General features: G+C 37.9%; 1 protein-coding gene across 2 annotated transcripts; it reads left to right on the top strand.

The window, feature by feature from the left end:
* Positions 1-2,760: 2,760 nt before the first annotated feature.
* LOC139102915 (mid1-interacting protein 1) lies at positions 2,761-20,877 on the top strand. Of its 2 annotated transcripts, none has more exons than XM_070657125.1 (2): positions 2,761-3,375; positions 16,825-20,877. In XM_070657125.1, the coding sequence occupies exons 1-2, from the start codon at positions 3,323-3,325 to the stop codon at positions 17,486-17,488; spliced, it is 717 nt and encodes a 238-aa protein (XP_070513226.1). In that variant the 5' UTR covers positions 2,761-3,322; the 3' UTR covers positions 17,489-20,877. The 2 variants fall into 2 exon arrangements, with proteins under 2 accessions (XP_070513226.1, XP_070513235.1); XM_070657134.1 differs by lacking the exon at positions 2,761-3,375 and adding an exon at positions 11,551-13,649.
* Positions 20,878-21,232: the final 355 nt, after the last annotated feature.

Genomic DNA, 21,232 nt, shown 5'->3' with positions numbered 1-21,232 from the left:
ACATCGAAGAAAAATCTAATTTAAATTTCAAGCACTTATTAATTAATAGCTATATATTCGATACACGTTTTTCGCGTCATCGAATCAATTGATCAGCTCATCGATTAGCTTACCAATATCGTGGAAACGTTCGATACGGAAAATTCCAGCCGTCACAAAGAAAAAAGTTCACCAACGAGGCGAATGGAGGATGATGTTCAGCGATCTTTTAACGCGAAGATCATGATCTTCCGAAGTGGAATATAAATGATCATTCTGTTTCCACGTGAGACAAAGATATAAGGAGGCCATGTGATAAAAAGGCGACGGAAGGAGATGGCGATTGCGATTTTGTTGCGTCGTCGAAATAAAGAAAAAAAAAGAGCCAACTGCGCTTCATTATCAATTAAAAGGATTCGGCTATGTTGACGACGAGAACGATACAAACAAAGATCCGTCAAAACCGTCCGAACTTCCGTCACTTTGATTATGCAAAGGAATGGAACATGAAATCACAATTCAGACAGAATTAAAAATGAGAAGAACTTAATTTTCAACGTGATTAATTTTATCGTTTCCAATATAAAATAAAAAAATTATTAATGCGTGTTAATTAGAAAAAGAAAAAAAAATTAATAATTTACTGTCAAATGAAAAATTTATTACGATAATTTTTTGTACTAAACTTCTTGTTTTTTTTTTTTCTTTTTATGTATATTTTATTTGTACTTTTATATTCATATTTCAAAAGTCTTCACACTATGTCATTAATTATTTATTTGGAACTGGTTAAATTTAACAATATAAAAAAGTGATTATATTACAGCAGCTATCGCGATATTAAAGAAGAAGAAGAAGAAAAGAAAAAAAAATGTATATGCATTTCCGATGAGATAATTTATCAGGATTTGTCATTTCGATTAACGTAAGCCACGCAGTCGTCTAAAACTTTAAATAAATACCTACGCAATAAATGCCAGTTATCGCATATATTAATTTAATAACTGCATTAATTCAAAAGAATCTTTCTTAGTTTCGGATTTCGTAATACAAGCTATGCTCGCGAATGTAACTTCGTAAAATGATACTGATAAGTGAAATAACTTTTAAATGCGCATTTCGAAGATTAATTAAAGTCAAAAGTTTCCAGCGTGGAAATATCAAAGTCACGACAGTCCCCGGTGATTAAAGTTAGCGTTCACGCTCTTGCAGCCATAATTACACGTGCACGTGCAGCCATAATTGCACGTGTGGACGCATCGATCGCACCAGCAGTCTTTACAGTTCATTTAATGTTTTTGTTGTGCAACCAACTTTGTTCCTCCTGTTTGCTAAACTGACCCAGCCAGCACTTCTCCTCGCTAATCTGTTCCCGTGAATCTCGTGTGATCACGTGTCGTTCGAGTACTAAAGAGAAAGAAAAAAGAAAAAAAAAAAAGAAAGAAATTAAGCTCGATATCAAAGAGTAAAATTTGATTTGGAAACTTCGTCGTCCTGAGAGACGGAGGCGAGAAAGAGATAGGTCGAGATGTCTGTTGAAGAAAGGGTTTGATAAGATACGTTACCTGGGTCGTATCGACGAATCGATCAACGTCGGATTCGTCTCTAAAATTACTATTGCTAATTATAAAGCATCGCCTACGATCGATTGTATAAGAGCGGCTCCGGTGCGTGTACAATACGTTTCACGTGCGGCTCTCGGCGCAGAATATTCCAGCATGTAGTTGGAATATTCTAGGTATGGATTGCGAGAACGTTGCAACGTTGATGCAATATCGCTGAAATATTGTATGTGGAAGCTTCGCAACGGAATCTCCACGTCGTGTAGCATCCACGAAGCACGAGCCGCGCTATATTTACAGCGGCCGGCGGCGGAAATTGCCAAAAGAATGCTGAAATATCCGAGACAGCGTCAGCATCTGGAAAAAATATGATAAAATATGATATGATTCGCTTTCGGCGAAAATATCGCACTGAAATTGAGAGTGCACGATAAATTTTTACTTCACGTACGAAAATCGTATAAGGACGAGATGTTTTTATTTCAATATCTCAATGCGACGTTAAAATTTCTTGACAAGAAATTCCGGTTTGCTGCTCCGGATCGCAAGATTGGGAAACCTACGGCGAGTGAACTTTAACTGCGAATAGATATACGCAACGGGTCGAGTACCAAATGGCCGCGGACGTGGAATTTGGTTCTCGGATACTGCGTTTGAATATTAAATACTGATTTATTAGCAGTTTGTTTTTGGGTCGGTGGAGAAATTGAAAGCCCGAGAGAGGCAAAAATCAACGTAACGGAAATCTTGCAAGTGCCTTTTACTACGTACAAAAATATTCCCTTTCCTCCCCCTAAAAAAAAAAAAAAGAAAACATAGTGCAAAAAAAAAAAAAAAAAAAAGAACAAAATATTTCACCGTCACTTGCAGTGCATGAATCGCCGACGCGGGCGGCTTAATTGCGAGTACATGCGCGACGACGATTATTCCTCCGTTTCCCCCGTCAATCGTCGACGGCGGTCGGACAATATTAATATCAATTACAGTATTCTCACCGGTCCAGCGCGCGAAGCCGACGCCGATGATAATAATACAGCGTGAATCGAGCTGCTACGAGGAAAAGGGGAGAAGAAGACGTCGATGTCGGTTGGGGGGAAGCGAGGGAGCTCGCGTGGTCCGCGTCAGCCAATCACACGCGCGAATTGTGGTCCGACACGGAGCCGTGGTGGAGCGGGGGGAGGGGGGTGGGGAAAGAACAGCCAGCTGCCCGCAGTGGCGGCGCGGTGCGGCGCGGTGTGCGGTTGTCATCGTCCGGCTGCGTGATCTGATCTGACCCGTCTGGGAGTCGCGGCGAGCCGGAGCGGCGTGAGTCTCGCGTATCAGTCCATCTAATTAGCGTGAGTAGCCGGCGATAAGACCTGGACCACGCCGGAGTTCGTCGGACCTGGTGCGCGTGCGACGGAAAAGAGAGAGAAAAAGAAGAAGAAGGATAGAAAGAGAGAGAGAGAGAGAGAGAGACAGAGCGACTCGTTAGTGGGAGGGGCAAGAGGTATGTGCTGCTGCCGCTGCAGTTGTTGCCAGTTCCGATCGGCGATGCTTCGTATAAGCGTGCCTTGTCGCGAGTCCAGCTCTGTGTGGTGTTGATTGAGACGACGATCGCGATCGTCACCTTGTCTTAGAAAGAAGAAGCAGCAGCGAAAAAGAAGAACTTTTCCTCGCGTGACAGCGCAAGCCAGTTTTCGACCGTTTCTTCACTTTTATCCCCGGCTCTCTCGTCGATCATCTCTCGGCTTCCCTCTCACTGGGTGACAGCAAGGTGCGCGTTCCACTACGACGACAAGATGAACTACGACAAGATGAACTACGGGGACATGCCGAACGTTGATCCTGCCAGGTATGTTGATTGGGTTTTTCCCTTTGATACACCTACTTACTCATCAAACATTCCGTTGCGCTTCTTTCCCGGCGAGCGCCGCAAGTGTCGTGTCGAAAATCTCGCTCGTACGAACAAGTGGCCGCTCGGTCGGGACCGATTGGCCAACTTTTCAGCAATATGGTCGGTCCGAGGTAAATGAAATCGCGCCTAAACGTTGCGACACCGATCGCGAGGTCCGAGCATGGCGGCCGAAACTTTTCCGCGGCGGAATGTCCGTTAGGGAAAAGCCGGCAGACACGCTCTCCGAAGACGCGCTCCGTTTCCGTGAGCGTGATTCTACGGGTTTTTCCGCCCCCGTTCTTATCCCCTTCTATTGCGATTGCTTTACGCAATGCTCTCGCGAACATACTTTTTTTCTCTCTTTTCTCTCTCTCTCTCTCTTTCTCTCTTTTTTTGTTTTTTTTTTCTTTTTTTTTCTTTCTCTTTTTTTTTATTAGATTGCTTGTCCGTTACGCGACGTTATTCTCGTTTCCCGCAAAATTCGCGACGGAAGAATTAATCCGCGTTTAGCAGGTTACCTTTGGGACGACCAAGCGAGCTTGCACCGGCCGCAAAACGTGACGCAGGTTGCAAAACGTGATGAATGTTGAAACTTCACCTCGCACGAGGTGCAGCGCATGCATGCCGAGGGCTGGCCAGCCGACTATGCAATTATATACCACACTGCGTCATTAGCTACTTTCAGTTCCGGTCTAGTCGTTTTCTAGCTGAACGCGTCATTTCCGTATTCGCGTTGAAATTTTGATGGAGCTTCTGCAGCTTTAAAAAGGCTCGGGATGAACAACTCGTCGTTACGATCATGCATCTTACGTCTTGAGCGACTTTAAGCTTCGGCCTGGTCATTTTCTAGCTGAACTAGCACTGTTTCCGTGTTCGTATTAAAGTTTCAATTGAACTTAGCGAACTAGAGTAGCTCAAAATAAATAACTTGTTTGCTGTAAATAATTACAATCGTTGAATATGATGCCTGTTCAAATCGATTAACTCCTCAAAGCAAGATTTTTATTTCAAGCATAAAATTTTAAGCAATCAAGCAGTATAATATTAAATTAAATTAATAAATTAATAAATAATTAAAAAAAAATAAAACATTTAAAATGCGGAGTTAATCGTTTTGACCAAAGGGTCCGAAATTACATTGCAGCTAAAAGTGAGGTCACAGTTTTGGAATTGACAACGAGGAGTAAAAATAAACATACTTCATTGACTTATCTGAAGAGACATGAGCCAGATAAAACTTGAAGTGAAACTGGTTTCTCGTAAGCGCGAGATAATCTGTACATTCTATACATATATTTTTCATTCTAAAAACCCGGAGATATCTTCTACGATATTATCTTTACGCGCGTGGTAAAAAAAAAAAAAATACTTAACTTCAAGTCATTCTTAATAATAAGATAAAAAAATTGTAGGAAGAAGTTTTGCGAAAGCAAAAAACATTACAAAAAAAATTTTCGTCAGCGTTAATAAAAGTTCCACTTTCGATCCCACTTGAAGACCGGACAAAACTGTTTTCTAAAGAACGTAATTGCCAATTAAAAAAATGAAAAAAAAAAAAAAGGAAAAAAAAAATTAAACCTAGAAATGAGCGAGAGAAGCCGTCACGTGCGCGCCGAGGCGCGAAATAGTAATCGTAAAGTAGCGCTCGCAGGAATAAATTTGGAAAGAATCACCGGCGCAATTTTACGCGAAGCACGTCCCCGCCTTTCGGTCTTGGTCATCGTCTGTAGAAAGTCCGGTATTAGCTGCGACTTTACCCGTGACACCATTGGCCGCCACTGCGAAATCCTCATGTGATAGCGAAACCAAACGTGCCTTGGCCGCACGTGATTTCGTCTATTTTTAATTTCCTTTTTTTTTTTCTTGATTGATTGATAAATTCTTTTTTTTTTATCATTAATTTAAATTATTGTTTTTATTTAATTTTTTTTTATTACTATTTTTTTTTCTTTTCTGTCTAAATGACTTTGGAAAATATATTGACCGTTAACCGTAATCGGTTATTAATAACACAATTGCCACAAGTCTGGACAAAGTTCCTTCCCCTCCCCCTCTCCCGATCACGTTTGCACGTGGCCATGCCGTGGCCGGGATGTGCAACGATAATGCGATAACAATTATCATTATTGTAATCCACTTGGGTGTTACATAGTAATCACGTGAATAAAACAGCCACTTCTTTATGGAAATTGATACACGAATAAATGAATCATATCTTTTGTTAACGTGAGCAACACTAGTCTGGGATTCTACGATTGTTTTTATTCTGTTTTTGCGACCGTCTGATCGGTATTTTAACGTTTATGAACGCACCTTCAAAGCGATATGTATGCTCGTTTGCTATTAATATAGCTGGAATCCAACTCGTTCAGTAACTTACATGGATTATCATTTTCTAATCATTTAAATCTAGAAATCGTGGATTAACAAAATAATTACATTGCTTATCTAAATTAGAAAAAAAAACGTATTTAATCTTTTAACATGTATTGGCATCTTTAACGTCTAATTATCGCGCTATTTCGTTAGCGAAAAAATGCAAATTCTTGTAGGCATATTGAGTCTCGCATTTCTTCGAGGCGGCTGCATTGTTCAGTCGGAAAAGGTCAGCCGTGTGTTTCGGCGAACTTGAAATGCCGATGTCGTAACCGGCCTTCGTTGTGTCGTTATCGTGCACTTGCTGCAACGCCTACGCTAGTTAGCCGATGTAATTTCAATCGAATGATAAAAGTTTCATTACTCCTTAATCATTAAATTTCCTTTAATATTGATTAGCTTGAAGAAATTTTAATAAATCACTGATTCGCGCAAGGTATTAATCAAAATATAAATTTTGTATTATTAATAATATTATTAGAAACAAATTTCTTATCAAATTTTGTAACGTATATGAAGTTGATAAGAATAATTTGTGGCCGTGATTACATCGCTTCCCTTTTTTTTTCTTTAGTTATATAATTAAAATTACGAGCTCTCTTATTTCGAAAGAACTTGCGATAAATTCTGAATCGCAATTACGAGAAATTGTCGAAAAAAAAAAGAAAGAAATAAGTTTAAATGCTATCTATTTTATACGAATATAAGAATTATTTTGCTCGTTATTTCTTATAAACTTGTCACTCGATTCTTTAACAGATTCTCTGATTCTTTTTATTGAAATAACGATGTAGTGCCGTAACACAACGGACATAAGAGAGATTCTCCCTTTCAAGCAGCATTTGTTACGCTGCAAAATCACTTCTAGGCAATTCGCTCGCGCAATTACGCCCGTTACGCAACGCAAACGTAGAGAGGCACTTTTGTCGAATGCCTTGCGCACGATTTTTACGCTTTTGGCGTGTTTTATTATGGTTAAAGTCCAATTTTTGTCTTTTTCTGGCTATCACATTTTTATAAGATTGTAAGCGCGTAAATAACGATTTAAAAAAAAAAGAAAAAAGCAATTCTTCGACGAGAAATAAAGAAAGGAATGTTTTTGATAAAGGATCGCAAAAAAGGTGCAAATTAATTTCTTTACATTTGCATGGGATTAAAAGTTTGTCATAAAATCGCATTCAAGTATTTCTGCGTTCAAAGATCAGGTCCCCCCTCATATCTGTCCGTTTGCGATTATATTTACTGGTAAGATTCAATCGCTCGGAAGAACGTAAAAAGTAAACGTTTCGAAAAGTGGAAGGCAAACTAGTACTTTTGCAGAAGTGCGCAAAAAGCGTCTTCTTATAATGTAAATTTCATTTACGTTTCGTTGCAGAATTAAAGCTCAACGTGCAATCGTATTTGCATTCCTTCGCTTAGAAATCGCAGAAAAGTGTAAATTACTAACAGAGATTCCACATAAAATTGTAAAAAAATATTACGTGTGACTGTGAATTTATCGAGAAATTGTGATGCCGAGATAGGAACGCTTTTCGCGGCTGTTTTTATTTCACTTTTTCGTATATTAGTTTTACTTTATTCGTAACGTAAAGTAAGCGTATTTTCGTTTTCCTCGTAGCTACGTTGTGAAAAGATATCGAACATGAACGAAAACGAAAGTTATGTTAAAATTGAAAGAAGCCCGTTTTATTTACGGAACTTTATACTTGCTAAATTATTCAAACAAGTAGATAAAGCTTCTTACGTATATTGCTAGCACATTTAAATGTAGAAATCACTCGAGGGAATATTCATAAGGAGTCAATTCAAATTTCAATGTCACTACATTTTTACTCTTACGTTTTCATTTATGCGTAGACCGCGCGCAAGAGTCCGTAAGCTTCCATAATTTTTTTCCATAAATATTTTTCGTTCCTCAAAATTGTTTGTAAACGCATTCTAAATATTTATCGAGACACTTATTCAGAAATAGACATTCGATTTCCGTTTTTGTAATGTTAATCTTATCAGGAGGAACCCAAAGGTCTTCTTACCTAATCGAACACGTGTCAAGAAAGTGATTCTTTTTTTCTTTCTTTCTTTCTTTTTTTTTTTTTTTTAATCGCGCGATAACAAAATTTGCATACATCAGATTGCGAAAAGTTTTTATGCAACGGCTTTAGACGCTTTAAAAATATTTTCGATCGAGTTTTAATTATTGTATTAGAATTATAATATTTTCTCGGAATGCAGGACATGAAAAAGATAAAAAAAAATTTTTTTTTAATAGAGAAAGAAAAAAAGAGAAAAAGTATAAATTGTGTCTTATCGCATTTGCAAAATCCTGGGCAACGTTCACGGGAGTCTTTCCAAACACCGCCACGTGCCGCGCTTGATTAATTGATCGATAGCACGACAGATATCGTCATTAATGCGCACAATCGAGTACCTCGCGAAGTCGCTCGAGTGATGCGTGCTCGTCACGTGGATGCTGCATGCAATCGATCATAAAAGTTACGGCTGTGACTAATTGCTTTTAAATGCTTGATATTTTATGAGCACCAGAAGGTTATCCCGACGAGACAGTTCGCCGACCTGACACAAGCACAAAGTGATAGTTTGTTTGGAATGTTTGCCAGCGAGGCATGTAATTATGCGACTAGATTATACAATTTTCTTTTCTTTTTTTTAACCCTCTCCCCGTATCGCGCATGCAAGCGCGTGTAAAGGAAGAAATTTCCGGGGCTGCGATTTTTTTAATTCGACTGCACTTGAGCGCGGACAGTAATGTTTCTGAGTAACTTTGATCTCGATAACGATATAGGGATCTCTTTTATTTATGCTCTTAAGTTTCTTTGAGAGAAATAACTTTCTGTCTTTCGTAGAAAATTCAAGGAAGCCGGCGACTCGAATTCGATAGGCGAATGAGATAATTTTGCACGCGTTTTAAAATATATTCAGATTGGGAAACCGCGAAAAAACGGTGAATTATGGTCTCAGGTTTTCCGATCTGTTGACGCGTAAAGGTTTTTCCTTTTTTTTTTCTTTTTTCTTTCTTTTTTCCACGACTTTGCAACTATCAATGCAGAATACGAAAATGACCCTCGCAGCCGGTTGGAAAATCCTGTTTTTTTTATCCCATCCGGTCAGCTCGACAATCACCGCGTCGTAATCCGTCACATGCTCGTGTATCGCATGCTCGATTTCTCCTTTCTTGCCATCAGTCCGGTGTCGTGCATCGTTTCAAGCTAAACGCATTCGTCACGAAAAAAAAAAAAACTCACGTGGGATCTTTGTCATCGGGATGACTCTTGAATCCTTCTTGAATGTTCTTTTATGCAACTGCTCGCGTGAGCTTGATAGTCGACGGTGCTTATTTAAGAAGGGGATCTAATTGTCACCCGATTACTATCGCTTCTCCGCGATGCCGGTTGGTTCTCGTCTTAATTTCTATTATTTTGCGCATTTGCTATTACTTTTCAGCGTGCATTTTCCGTTATTTATTTTTCGACGTGCACAGACTTCCGCTACCTGCGCGGTACCTGCTGCGTGACATTCGGTTGAGGAATGCGATGATCCCGTCAAAATTGTGCGAAACAATAGGCCGACCGTCCTGCCGACCTTTGTTCGTCTATCCCCATACTCGCGCAGGTTAGCGCGTTACAAAAGAATTTATACACTGAATATTATGTCGAATATCACGCTGAATATTACGTCGAATATTTATGCTTTTCCGTAATTGTTCTAAAAAACTGAATATAATTAATATCTGAATGTACATTTAAATTACCTTTAATTTAATTTATTCATGCTTTATTGTTGAAATTTATTAAAGCAAAAACCTTTTTTTTTATTTATTTTTTCTATTCTTTTTTTTTGAACATAAAAGAAACATGAATAAATAAAATAAATAAATGAGTAATGTCTGGGGATTTAAATCTGCATGGGACGAATATTTTGAATATTCGAAAACAAAGGACAAAGAACAAAGAACCAATTTAACTGTATTTTCTTTTATATTTGTATTGTGCGAGCTCTTTTTCGGCTCGGCGCAAAACAAAATGCAAAGGAAGTACAGTAAAATTGGTCAAAACTGACACATGCTAAGAAATTCGATATTTCTAACCTTAGATCATTCATAACTCGAAAACTGGCTATTTTTAGACCTATTACCTGAAAGGATTTTGTTCTAAACGAAATGAATTCATATATCACTAGAACACATATCAGTTTTAACGAATTTATTCTCTTTTCAAAATTGTTTGTGCGAGCCAAAAGTTTGCTGCTTTTCTTAACAGCGATGTTGCATCAGAATTCGGTTCTTTTCTTGATCGAAGCATCACGTCTCCCGCATCGAATTGCGACAGTGGCAATCTTGTATTTGTGTTTGAACGATAAATGGTATTACATTATATTAAGATGAGTTATTTCTACATACGCATTGCGTTTAAGACAAAGATTAATTTTTTTTAAATCTCTTTTACATTGTAATCAAGTTGGATTTTTGCATCTAAAGAGGCGTCTTTATGCAAGAAGAAATTGACTGTGTTCATTCGAGTCTTTTTTTCCTAAGTACACGTGCACCGATCATGCACAATGCTTCGATATTTACTTATTCAAACCACGTCATGTTGTACACACGGCCTTTTAACTCATTCTACGCGCGAATCTATATGGTTTCCTCGTGCGGCGCTTCATTTTTTATCGCACGTTTCTCTTCTAATAAATTTACACCTGTCTTACTTCGACGATGTATTACTTCTGCATAATTCTTTTTGAAATTACATCTGCTGGCGATTTACAAGCACATAAATTCGATAAATTATAAACTTAAACTTATAGCTCTACAAATTCTTTAAGTGTGTGTTTCTTTTAAATTATTATAAAAAAAGTTTAAACGTATGTGCTTACGTCTATAAATTTAATTTTCAATTAATTTATTTAATTTTGTTAATATGGTTTTGAATATTGGCACGTGATACTTAATTAAATGTTTAAATCTCATGCGATTTAAATTTGTAATAGCTTATATCCTGCCCGACATTTATGCACATATTACAATATACGTCATACATAAATTGATAAGCAAAGTTAGATGTAAATATTAATAACGGAAAATTAATATCAGTATGTGTATCTATGCGATACAATATTCTACAAATGTCTTATTAACTCTGATTACTTACAATAAGTTTATAATTTTGATTATTTGAAAAATATTTTTACGCGAGAATTGCTTTAATATCTTTTGCATTAAAAAAGATTTTTTTAAATTTATTTTTCTTAAATACATATATCTCGTGTATTTAAAATACATTTTTTTTTTTTTTTTTTGAAAAATAAACTACGCGGCTTAAACTTATAATATATATATGACGTAATAAATCACTTAATAAATTCGTCGAAAACTCGAACATCGTGATGTTTAATTACATGATATCAACTTTAATTTGCCTCTTCGAGTGCCGATTGTGGGCGTTGACGATAAAATCAAATTTAATTCCTGGATGGAAACGCGCGTGGCGGAAAATCTCACAATCGGCGAAAGCGGTCCGACAATCTTTCCATACTTTAACCGTGCGCTGTTATAAGTTTCCGGTAGATAGCGGCGATTGCGAATCGCGTAATTTTCCGATAGTAACGGTGTGAATCGCGCGAACTGGCGGAAGTTATGTCGGCTCTTGTTACGTCAGCAAAATTATGATTTTTCAGTGGAATGCGCGCCTCAAACGCGTGCGTTTTATTAATTCCAAGTCGATTTCGCAAATCCCGCTCGCGCTTAAATAAATAGTAAAATAATTTGAAATATTTTTACACTTTAAAAGCTTTCTATACAAATATCAATTTAATATCGATGATAAAAATAAAATAAAATAAAATATTAATTTTTTTTTTCTTTTTTTTTTTTTGGAGAAAATTATACTTTTTAAAAAAAATATTATTAGAAATATTTCAAGCTTTTAATTTAAATTTTTTAATTGAAGTAGCACGGTTTAGGAACATTATCTACGAATGCCCTGCAGATTCGATATTTCGTGTTTATAAAATTTCGTTCTATTGATACATTCTTGCACGAAGTATTGGCGCACGTTTTATCACCGGCATTGACAGATGTTTGATAAGATGACAATTGGTCACGGTCCTGTCCGGGTTGTTACGTGATTTAACCGCGGCACATCTTTTTTTTTTTATTTTTTGGCATAATTATACGTGATTTTATATGTAACACGTGCGACCTGCACGTGTCGTCTTACAATTTTTATTACAATCTTAAAAAAGCGTCGCAATTACACACGTTCGAGCGATAAAAATTATGGATAATATCTACGTTTATACATCAATTATTTGTGACGAATAAAAAAAAATGAGTAAATCTTAATAAATTTCGCCGAAACAAACGCGATGACGAAGGAAAATTGAATATATTTCGAATTTCCATCGGTCTTTAGACGGCGCGTTTCACCGAGAAGAATATCGTTCCTTTTTTTTTTCCACGGCACTCTTTGATCGTGATGTAAAGGTGCGTTTCCTTTATGGAATATTGGAGAGAGCAAGACAACGAGAGAGTGCCGGATGATGAGGTAGAGCGTTACGTGTATCAATCGTCTTAGAAAGTCCCACCGGTGGCTAGTGCGCAGAAAGTGGACGGCGATTTGCAAATGAAGTGCTTGCGAATCCCACTTATTTCGGCCACGTGTGAAAACCGACATTGCGGCCCACTTTTGAGGACCTTTGGCTTTTATTAGACATTTATGAGCGCGCTAATATCCGCGTTAACAAACGCTTCGTTTAATTCGCGTTCCTTTCTTTCCCATCTCTCTCTCTCCGGATCGAACACTCTCTGAAATAATTTTTCGAAATAATTTCCGAGAAATCCCGCGTCGTGAAAAAGAACGCCGGCTTTAATAGCTCCTTCTCGCATAAAATTAAGCAAACACCCGGATTGCACTTCGTCAGCCTCGCGATTTAGAGACACGGTATTGAACATATACGCGAGATACCCGCGAACAATCTCGCGGCTGTGAGATGTTTGCTCTTCGGCGAGGGAGCCCGATGTTGATCTTGCTCGATCCGAAGTCCACGGTGAATCCACGGGAATTCTTTTTTTTTTTTCCCGCGGCGTCATCGGCGAGCTCATTAAATCGCAAATAATTATACGCTTTCTGAGAAGACCGACGACGTGCTTCGCACACATTGCGTATTACCGGGAATCTCGATGTGTGCCCTTGACGTCACGTCTCGCGACGTAACCGCGGGTAGTTTTCACTTCACCTCGTTTCGTATCACTCGCATTTCCGGCGTATATCAAATAAATCACCTGTCAAGCGTATAGTTTATTTAATTTATCTACTCTTTTTATTTAATTCTTTTTTTCTTCTTTTTTTTCTTTTCAAAGAACAAAAACCGGTTGATGACGGCAATTAATTACTTATTCAGTCTAGCATCTTTATGTCGATTGACGTCAACGTTTCCGAATGAGGCATAAAAAAAGAAACGAAACGCGCAGCAGGGTGCTGGATCGGTTTTGCGCGACTTTCGATAACCGGCGGTCAAAGGTGATGATCGTGGAAGGCGGCCAGGGGTAAATGCTGGAATAATTGCGGGGGGGCTGGCCGGTCGGTCCCACCATTATCATATAATACGCGCTCGGCGTCACGGGGTCATCGTGCAGAGAGAGCTTTGCATAGCAAATACGCGAGCCGCGAATATTCATCAGCTCCCGGTTTTTTCCTTCTTAAACGGACGTCCGCGAAGTTCGGTCTCTCTGTCGGTCTCGGCAGCCTCGTCTGTGAAGTAGATAATCGCGATCGCGACCGTTTCCGTCCAACTCGATCGTGGACCACGAAAGGATATCGTTGCAGGATGTATTCCAAACGGTACGTAGCCCGTTTCGCGACGGGGGCCTTCTCCCCGAAATCAAAAACCGTCGAGCCCATTCCGCACATCTCTTTCGACTTTGATTGACGACTTTTGCGACTCGTCGGCGGGAAAAAGTATACCGTAATTCCGCGCCGGCGGGCACATCGAAAGCAAAGTCGTTTACGGTCGCCTTTGGACCGGGAGCAGGACTTTTATAATATCTCTAACGAGAAATGCGACTGACTCCTCGGTGACAATTATAAATCGAGTCGGTCGATATTTTTATTAGAAGTATTATAAAATTATAGTTTGGCTCAAAGGCAACTATTTTTCTTTTCTTTCGGTGTAAGAAGCGCGCGAGGATGCTTGCTTAGAAATCCGAAAACGTGTTAATCTTTCGCAATCTACGTGGGCCTTCCCGGTGAGAATTTATGGGTAGTGTCCGTACCTCTCTTTGTGTTTTCGAGCCGATTCGCGATTTAAGCTGTGGAATTTAGCGTGTTCGACGCCCCCGGGCGGTGGCTCACTTCGAGCACATTCCACGTTTCCCTAAACGAGGCGCCGTCATGAAGAAAAAAGAGAGACACGCGAAACGGTACCTCGAGTAGGATATCTCGACGAAAAAGTGGCACGGGTTTCTTCTTCGCGCGGCTCGGAACGAGGCTCTACATACAGGTGGTTCTCGTATCGGAACAACCTAGTTACGAAGCCTTTTGTTGAAAAGTATTGGCTCGCGGTGACATGATCTCCATTTCGGTCATCTCGCTCGTCTCCCCGATGAGGAAACTATTCGAACGCAGCTCCGTGCACTTTGCAAAAGAATTTAGAAAGTGATTCGGTTAAAAAATTAAAAAAAAAATTAATTTGTCGATTTTACTAAATTCTGTAACCATTTTTTCTTTCTTTCTCTCTCTTTCGAATTACATTTATTTATGTATATATCTATTGTTGAGTTTGGCGTAATATATAGTTTTACGAATAATAAATTAAAGAGAAAATACGTCGAGATGTCACTCTCATTATTCACTGAACACGTGATGTATGTTGCGTGATGTATTAAGCAATTGATAACGTGTACAGTTGTAGGAAACAAGATTTCGGTAATTTACCTGTTTACAAAAATTATCATTTGTATTTTTCACTCGCCCCCCTTGCTGTTATCGTATAACAGTAATATATTTATCTCGCGTCATTATCATATTATCAACTGTGAAAGTTGAAAAGCTAAAGAATTTCGAAAGATAAAATAAACGATAATAGCGAAGTAATAAAATGGAAAAAAAAAAGAAAAAGAATTTATTAGTATTACAGCGCAATTCGTGGAAGTCTCAGGTTCCAGTTTCGATAAAAGGAGCGATAAAGTGCTCGATAAATAAGGAATGCTTCTTCCTGCTCTCTTTCCCTCCTTTGATAGTTGATTTTCGGCTGCACGCTGGACCGGGTCCGCGCAAGTAGAACGCAGAGTGAACCTGTAGCATATAAGTGGAACGCTGCACAGCGACTATTTTTAACCCGACACCTGAGACACCTCGCTTAATTTCGCTTGTCCTTAATCAGTCGAGGATCGATGTAACACTAGAATGATTCAATAGAGTCATTATATTCTCCGGCGAGCTCTTTGTCCCTTTAAAGGGTTGTGCGCGTATCTACGCCGGACTTTGCTCTGATAAGACACTTTATGCCGGACGAAGCTGCATTACGCGATTTTTAAATTCGAACCCAACAACTTTATACGAAAGTAAATCGATTTAAATTTAATCAATCAGTTTGGGTTTCCTTAATTTTTTTTTTTTTTTTTTTTGCGGAAAAATTAAATTAAAATAGCGAATCTTGCTTAATAGGATATCGTACAACCTATGCGCAATGCGCACTTTTCCGAACTTCGGTCCGGTCAATGCATTTGTATTACATTTGAATTTTACTCGCGTACTTGCTATGCAAGTATCAACGATTAACATAACAAAGCAATTTCATGAATTCGGCCTAGAGGCTGAATATTCATGCGTAAGCGAGCAGTTGAATTTTATTGCGAATGTCAGCGATCTTCGGTTTGTGCATAATGACCGTCGGCCATTAAGATAAGCTTTGTCGCAGTTCATTAAATTAATGAAGATCGGGATAATTAACGACAAAAAATTTTTATCTATTCTTATTTTAGTTCACTTTTTTTTTTGTTTCTTTTCTTTCCGATGATATAACGAGATCGTGTTTACGGTGCCAATAATTTTATTTGAACACTTTCGCACATCCTCAGTCGATGGAATTGAAAAAGATACTTTATTATTAATAAAATTGGTAATTTATAAAGTTTAGACTGCTGAAGGTATCGTTACATTATACATATGTATGTATTTGTGGACCATTATAAAATTGCGCACACTTTTTTTTTTTAATATAAATTTTCAGTCATTGGTCATCGGTGAGGTATTAGATTTTTCGAGACGAAATCGAATTGCAATTTCATAACATACGAGGGCATCACCGGATATTCCTCCTCATGTATCACGCTCGTGCAACGCTACTTGCTCGATGGCGTTGCATCATATTCGTTTATTACGCCATTGTCAAGCGCACGCATACAAATCGGCTTGAGAAATCCTTCTTTTTCGCAGCAAAACGCTGAAGCAAGACGCTGTTTAAATAAGCTTTCGGCGTGGTGTTTTGACTCGTTGAATCTTCCGTCATCGAGCAAAGATGCGCAGGCTACTTTTACGTACGGTTGATTTTAACGAGAATTTTAATGCCAGTACCGTTAATAAGGAAATACGGCGACATCGCGAAGAAATAATCTTTGATCGTCGATATCGAAAATTATAATTAATTTCGCGTTGAAGATTGCGAAATAACGACTTTATGAAATTAAGCTGTGCTAAAATTGTATTTAAAGAAAAAAAAAACAGGTTACAGCTCGATAGTAGATTAATAACTTTGTTGACATAATTCTGTTGGTAATTAAATTTTTTTTAACGAATTAAATTTTATTTCCTGTAAACACGCAAGTGAGAAATAATATTTACTTGCTTTTAGATAAACATGTCTTGACAAAATCCCAAATTAACATTTTAATTAGCTATAATGTTTTTTTAACACTCGACTCACCAATTATTACCTACACGTTCAACGTAATTAATAATAGAAGACTGCGGTCTCGAAGCGCGTGGCTCATTAAAATAACGACGAATTTTTTTGCAGGAGTCTGCGGAGGATCGCCCGACACGATGAGCCGGAGTTTAGCAACGCCAGTATCTTGAACAGCATGGAGAAGTTCGTGCGCACCGTGAGCGAGATGGAGGACACCATCCTGGTGCCCAGCCGCTTGCTGGACCTGTCCGTGGGTGACGGAGGCGACACGATCTCCATGAAGGGCAAGCGCGGCAGTACGGTAAAGGACACCCTGGCCAACACCGACCTGTACCGCCTGTACAATATTATCAACCAGATGAAGATCGAGCTGCTGTGGTCGCAGGAGCCTACGACCATGGCGGACGACCAGACGATGGCGAACAAGAGCCACCCGGTCGGCAGCCCGTCCGCCGATCTGACCCATCATCACTCGGCAGCCGTGACCAACGGCAGGCTTGGCCACGTGCGTTGCCCTAGCACGACGTCCATGCAGAGCGTACAGAGCGTCCAGAGCGCGTCCTCCATCGCCTGGACCTCCGATTCAGACTCTGAGAACGGTATCGAGATCGACAGCGGCCTAGAAGGCGAGGAATGCGTAGTCGACCTGGCGAGCATCGCCGCCGAGAACTTCAAACGTCACCTGCGCGGTCTTCACAGCAGTATCGCCCGCATGACGGAGGCGGCCGAGTACCTAACTCTGCGGTACCAGGCCGACGTAGGCGGGCAGGTCTGATTCGCCATTGACGTCATTGTCGTCGTCATCGTCGCCGCTCTCGCGTCACTGACTGCGAGTGGACCCACGCCTCTCCGTCTCGTGATTTCGACACCTCCGCGGGCGCCGATCTCCCAGAATTCCGACACTTCGGGTAGCTCCGTTGTCGCGAGAAACTTCTGCTGTAGAACTAGTACGGTATCGACTCAACGATTTCGTCGTGGAATTCGCCGCGGTACAAACACGCTGTCCACGTGTTTAATTTATGCGAATGCCGAGGGCATGTTTTGAGTAATGTATTCGAGAAACGCACTGCGAGACAATAAATTATCGTCGAATATGCAAAATTTCATAATAGACAAATTTCTTTCGTGGTTTCTTAAGCAGAATTGAGACTGTGAGATAAGATATCTTGAAGCACATTATTTCCAGCGTAGCTATGTGAGATAACGGATGATTCTGTTCTATTTTTAATGAGTAGTTCTTACATCAGCCGTTAAATTTAATGAAAAAGAATGAAGAGGAAAATCCAGGGGATGCAGTTATACATAATGTAAATCCTTTTTTTTTTTTTTTTTTTTTTGCACATGGAGTATATTGTTTTTCTAGTAATAGACGTATGCGTATGTCTCGGTTATGGGAGATTTGAGAGAATTTAATATTAAATGGAAATATGTATAAAAGACACATTTAAGATTGCATATTATATAATTTAGATTGCATTTTTTTCAGTCAATTTTCTTTTGATGAAGCGTCACGTTATTGAGAATAACTTTGTATTACATATTATTTCTTTTTGTTCTATTTTTTTTATATTAAAACAAATTAATTCAAAATTAATGCAAATTGGCCGTCTTAATTTACTTACGTTTGCAAAAAATGTTGGTAATATATGTTTTCTATTAAAAACTGTTAACAACGGGGGAAATAGTTAAAAAAGAATTTTTTTAGATAAAGTTCAACATTTTGTTTTTCTATGAATAAATAAATATATACATATTTATTTATTTAAAACTATCAATATGCGGCAGGTTTTAGATAAATGGTATATCAGCATTTCGAAGATATAAAATATAAAACTACTGTTGTTAGACATTTGGACATTTTTAAAAGCTATTTATAAATTATATAGAGATAAATGGGATGAAGTTACAATAGAGAGAGTTCTTGTACATACATACCATTGTTGGATGTTATTTAATAACGTACACGATTTATTGTAACATACGTCATGGCTAGCGTTTGTATTTAAAGTACCGAATTACCTCTGAATTGTTGTACATACCGCTACATCGAAAGAACCGAGTGCATTTTCGACATAACGGAATGAAATTGTACAAACCACACGTCTTGGAATTCGCGTACATCCGCGACAGAAGTTGTATCGGCTAAAGTATCTCTTTCGTTGAAGTATCTTTTTTCCTTCCCCTTAGATTTTTTTTTCTTCTCATTTTTGCTTTCATGAGCGAATCGTTACCGTTACGGAATTGTATCTTACTGCGGCGGCGATCGACATTAGCGTGTATATATTATATACTTAGCGCTCTACAATTATTTATTTCTGCGTAAAGTTAATGTAAGGTATCGTTTAAGTTCTGAGTTGCGCGAGTTGTGAACTTACTCGTTAGTGACAAATCGTTTTTAAGTATCGCGAGAAGAAACTGCACACTGTGGTCGGTACGTGTTTCCAAGTCGATTGAATTTGGAACGCTGTATGGTACTCATTATCTAGTTTGCAGTGTACATAGAGCCGATGAGACGCTTTCCCGACACTATCGTTAGAATCCGAATGCTTGTGAATTTTTTTCATATCGGATTTATATAGTTTGTAGTTGAGAATGTTTTTAAAATTTCTAAAATTATGGTTGTAGAAAACGGTTGAGGAAGAAAAGAAAAAAAAAATAATAATGTGACAGAGGAAAATTATTATTATTATTATTATAATGATTTTCGGACAACGCAAATTATTTCCAATAAAAATTACAATTCAGAAAAAGGTATATATCTCTTTGTGCTCAGATGCACTTAATTTTTATCTTGTGCTTTTCTTTCCTTTGTATATACTTAGTGTACATATAAAAGTAAAGTAAATTGTAGGTATGGTGCCATATCCGCTGAAGCTCGCATTTTAACGTAATTATGGTTCGTGAACTGCGCGAGTGGAAACTTTAAACATGCAATACGAAAACCACGATCGGACGACGATACAGGCTTACACTGCGGCATTGATTTTAAAACTCATCTTTTTCACGTAAATTTGGTTTTTTGTGTCTTCTTTATGAGATAAAGTAAAAGCGCTTTAAAAATATATATATCTAAAACAATTTAAGCTTTTCGTAATTATGCAATTGACTCGCTTATGCGTAAGTGAATTAAGTTAAAAATTAAGTTACAATAAGGATAATTTTTATATTCATTCCATATCATAAGTCATATACTTTTATGATTCTTTTAAGATACAGAGGTCTTAGGAATTTTCAAATATTTTGGTATATTTTCTATTTAATGACGACTTAATTAAAAAAAAAATTCAAAAAGAACATAGAACAATTTTTTTTTACGTCGCTTAGTAGGAAAAAGAATATTTCTTATTGCGTTAGGCGATAACTGATTAATCTTTAACAAGTATTTGAGAGTCCTTGAGATTATTTCTGTACAAATTATTATTATTATTTATAGATCATAATTGATACGTGTGAAATATAATAACGTAACCGTTTAATACAAATACCGTACTGCTATAATGGTTCGGACTTTGCGTGGAATCATGATTGATATTAAAAGATCCCGACGTAAATTCATTATCGGTAAGGAATATTTGATACGCGAATGCAATTCTGTGAAAGGAACGTGCCCATGCGGAATAATACTTAGTCTGATTTTTATCATTGTATTGCGATGCAAAGAAATCGTCACTTTCAAATTTAAGAAATGTACATTTAAAAATGTTGCTTCGTGAAACGTTCGATGTCAATGCAAAATTTTTCATTTTAAGAGTTCTTTCTGTGCAGTTCTTGTCAGAATGCTTACTACGCTCTTTCAATGCGTTACAACGAAATGATTAGGCGTTGATTTGATCAATCAAGTTTTATTGAATTTGTTTAACCTGATATATTTTATGTATGCGCATGGCAATGATATTTCGATGCCCTTTAATTCAATGTCTTTACGTCGTGATTTAGCTGGTACACGAACTGCCTTAATTATAGATCACGATAAGACTAAAGCTGTTTAAGAAAAAAAAAATGAAAAGCTCAATTTCAATGAAACATAGTTAGCTTTAGTGATCGATATTAAGATGTACAAATTAAATGCATGTTGTATTGTATTTAACATACGTTGTGCGGTATTTGTAAAACGTTTGTGCACTTGGATAATCTTGTAATGGTAATAAATTAATTACTTCCACATCCGTCGTTTCTTCTGTTTTATGCAATCGTAAACGCGTAGGTTATCTACTTGTTACTGAATTTTCTTTAATCTGACAAATTTGTTATCAATTAATACTATCCGAGATGTAAATTGTTTATATTTAATTAATTTAATTTTAATTTGATTTTGCTGTATTTTATCTGCTCTTTTCTTTTTATCTTTTGAATGAAGTCGATATATCTTGATGGTAACGTCGTCTATAATTTTATACACCGTGCTAAATCGTAATTACGTTATCTATCAAGAGAAAAAAAAAGTCTTTTACATCATGCAGTAACTATCATTAATGATGTAAAAGACTTTTTTTTATAGGTAACGTAACTACGATTTTGC

Source organism: Cardiocondyla obscurior, linkage group LG01, assembly GCF_019399895.1.
Source record: "Cardiocondyla obscurior isolate alpha-2009 linkage group LG01, Cobs3.1, whole genome shotgun sequence".
Taxonomy (NCBI): domain Eukaryota; kingdom Metazoa; phylum Arthropoda; class Insecta; order Hymenoptera; family Formicidae; genus Cardiocondyla; species Cardiocondyla obscurior.
Note: the sequence above shows the minus strand (reverse complement) of the source record. Positions and strands in the feature narration are given on the sequence as shown.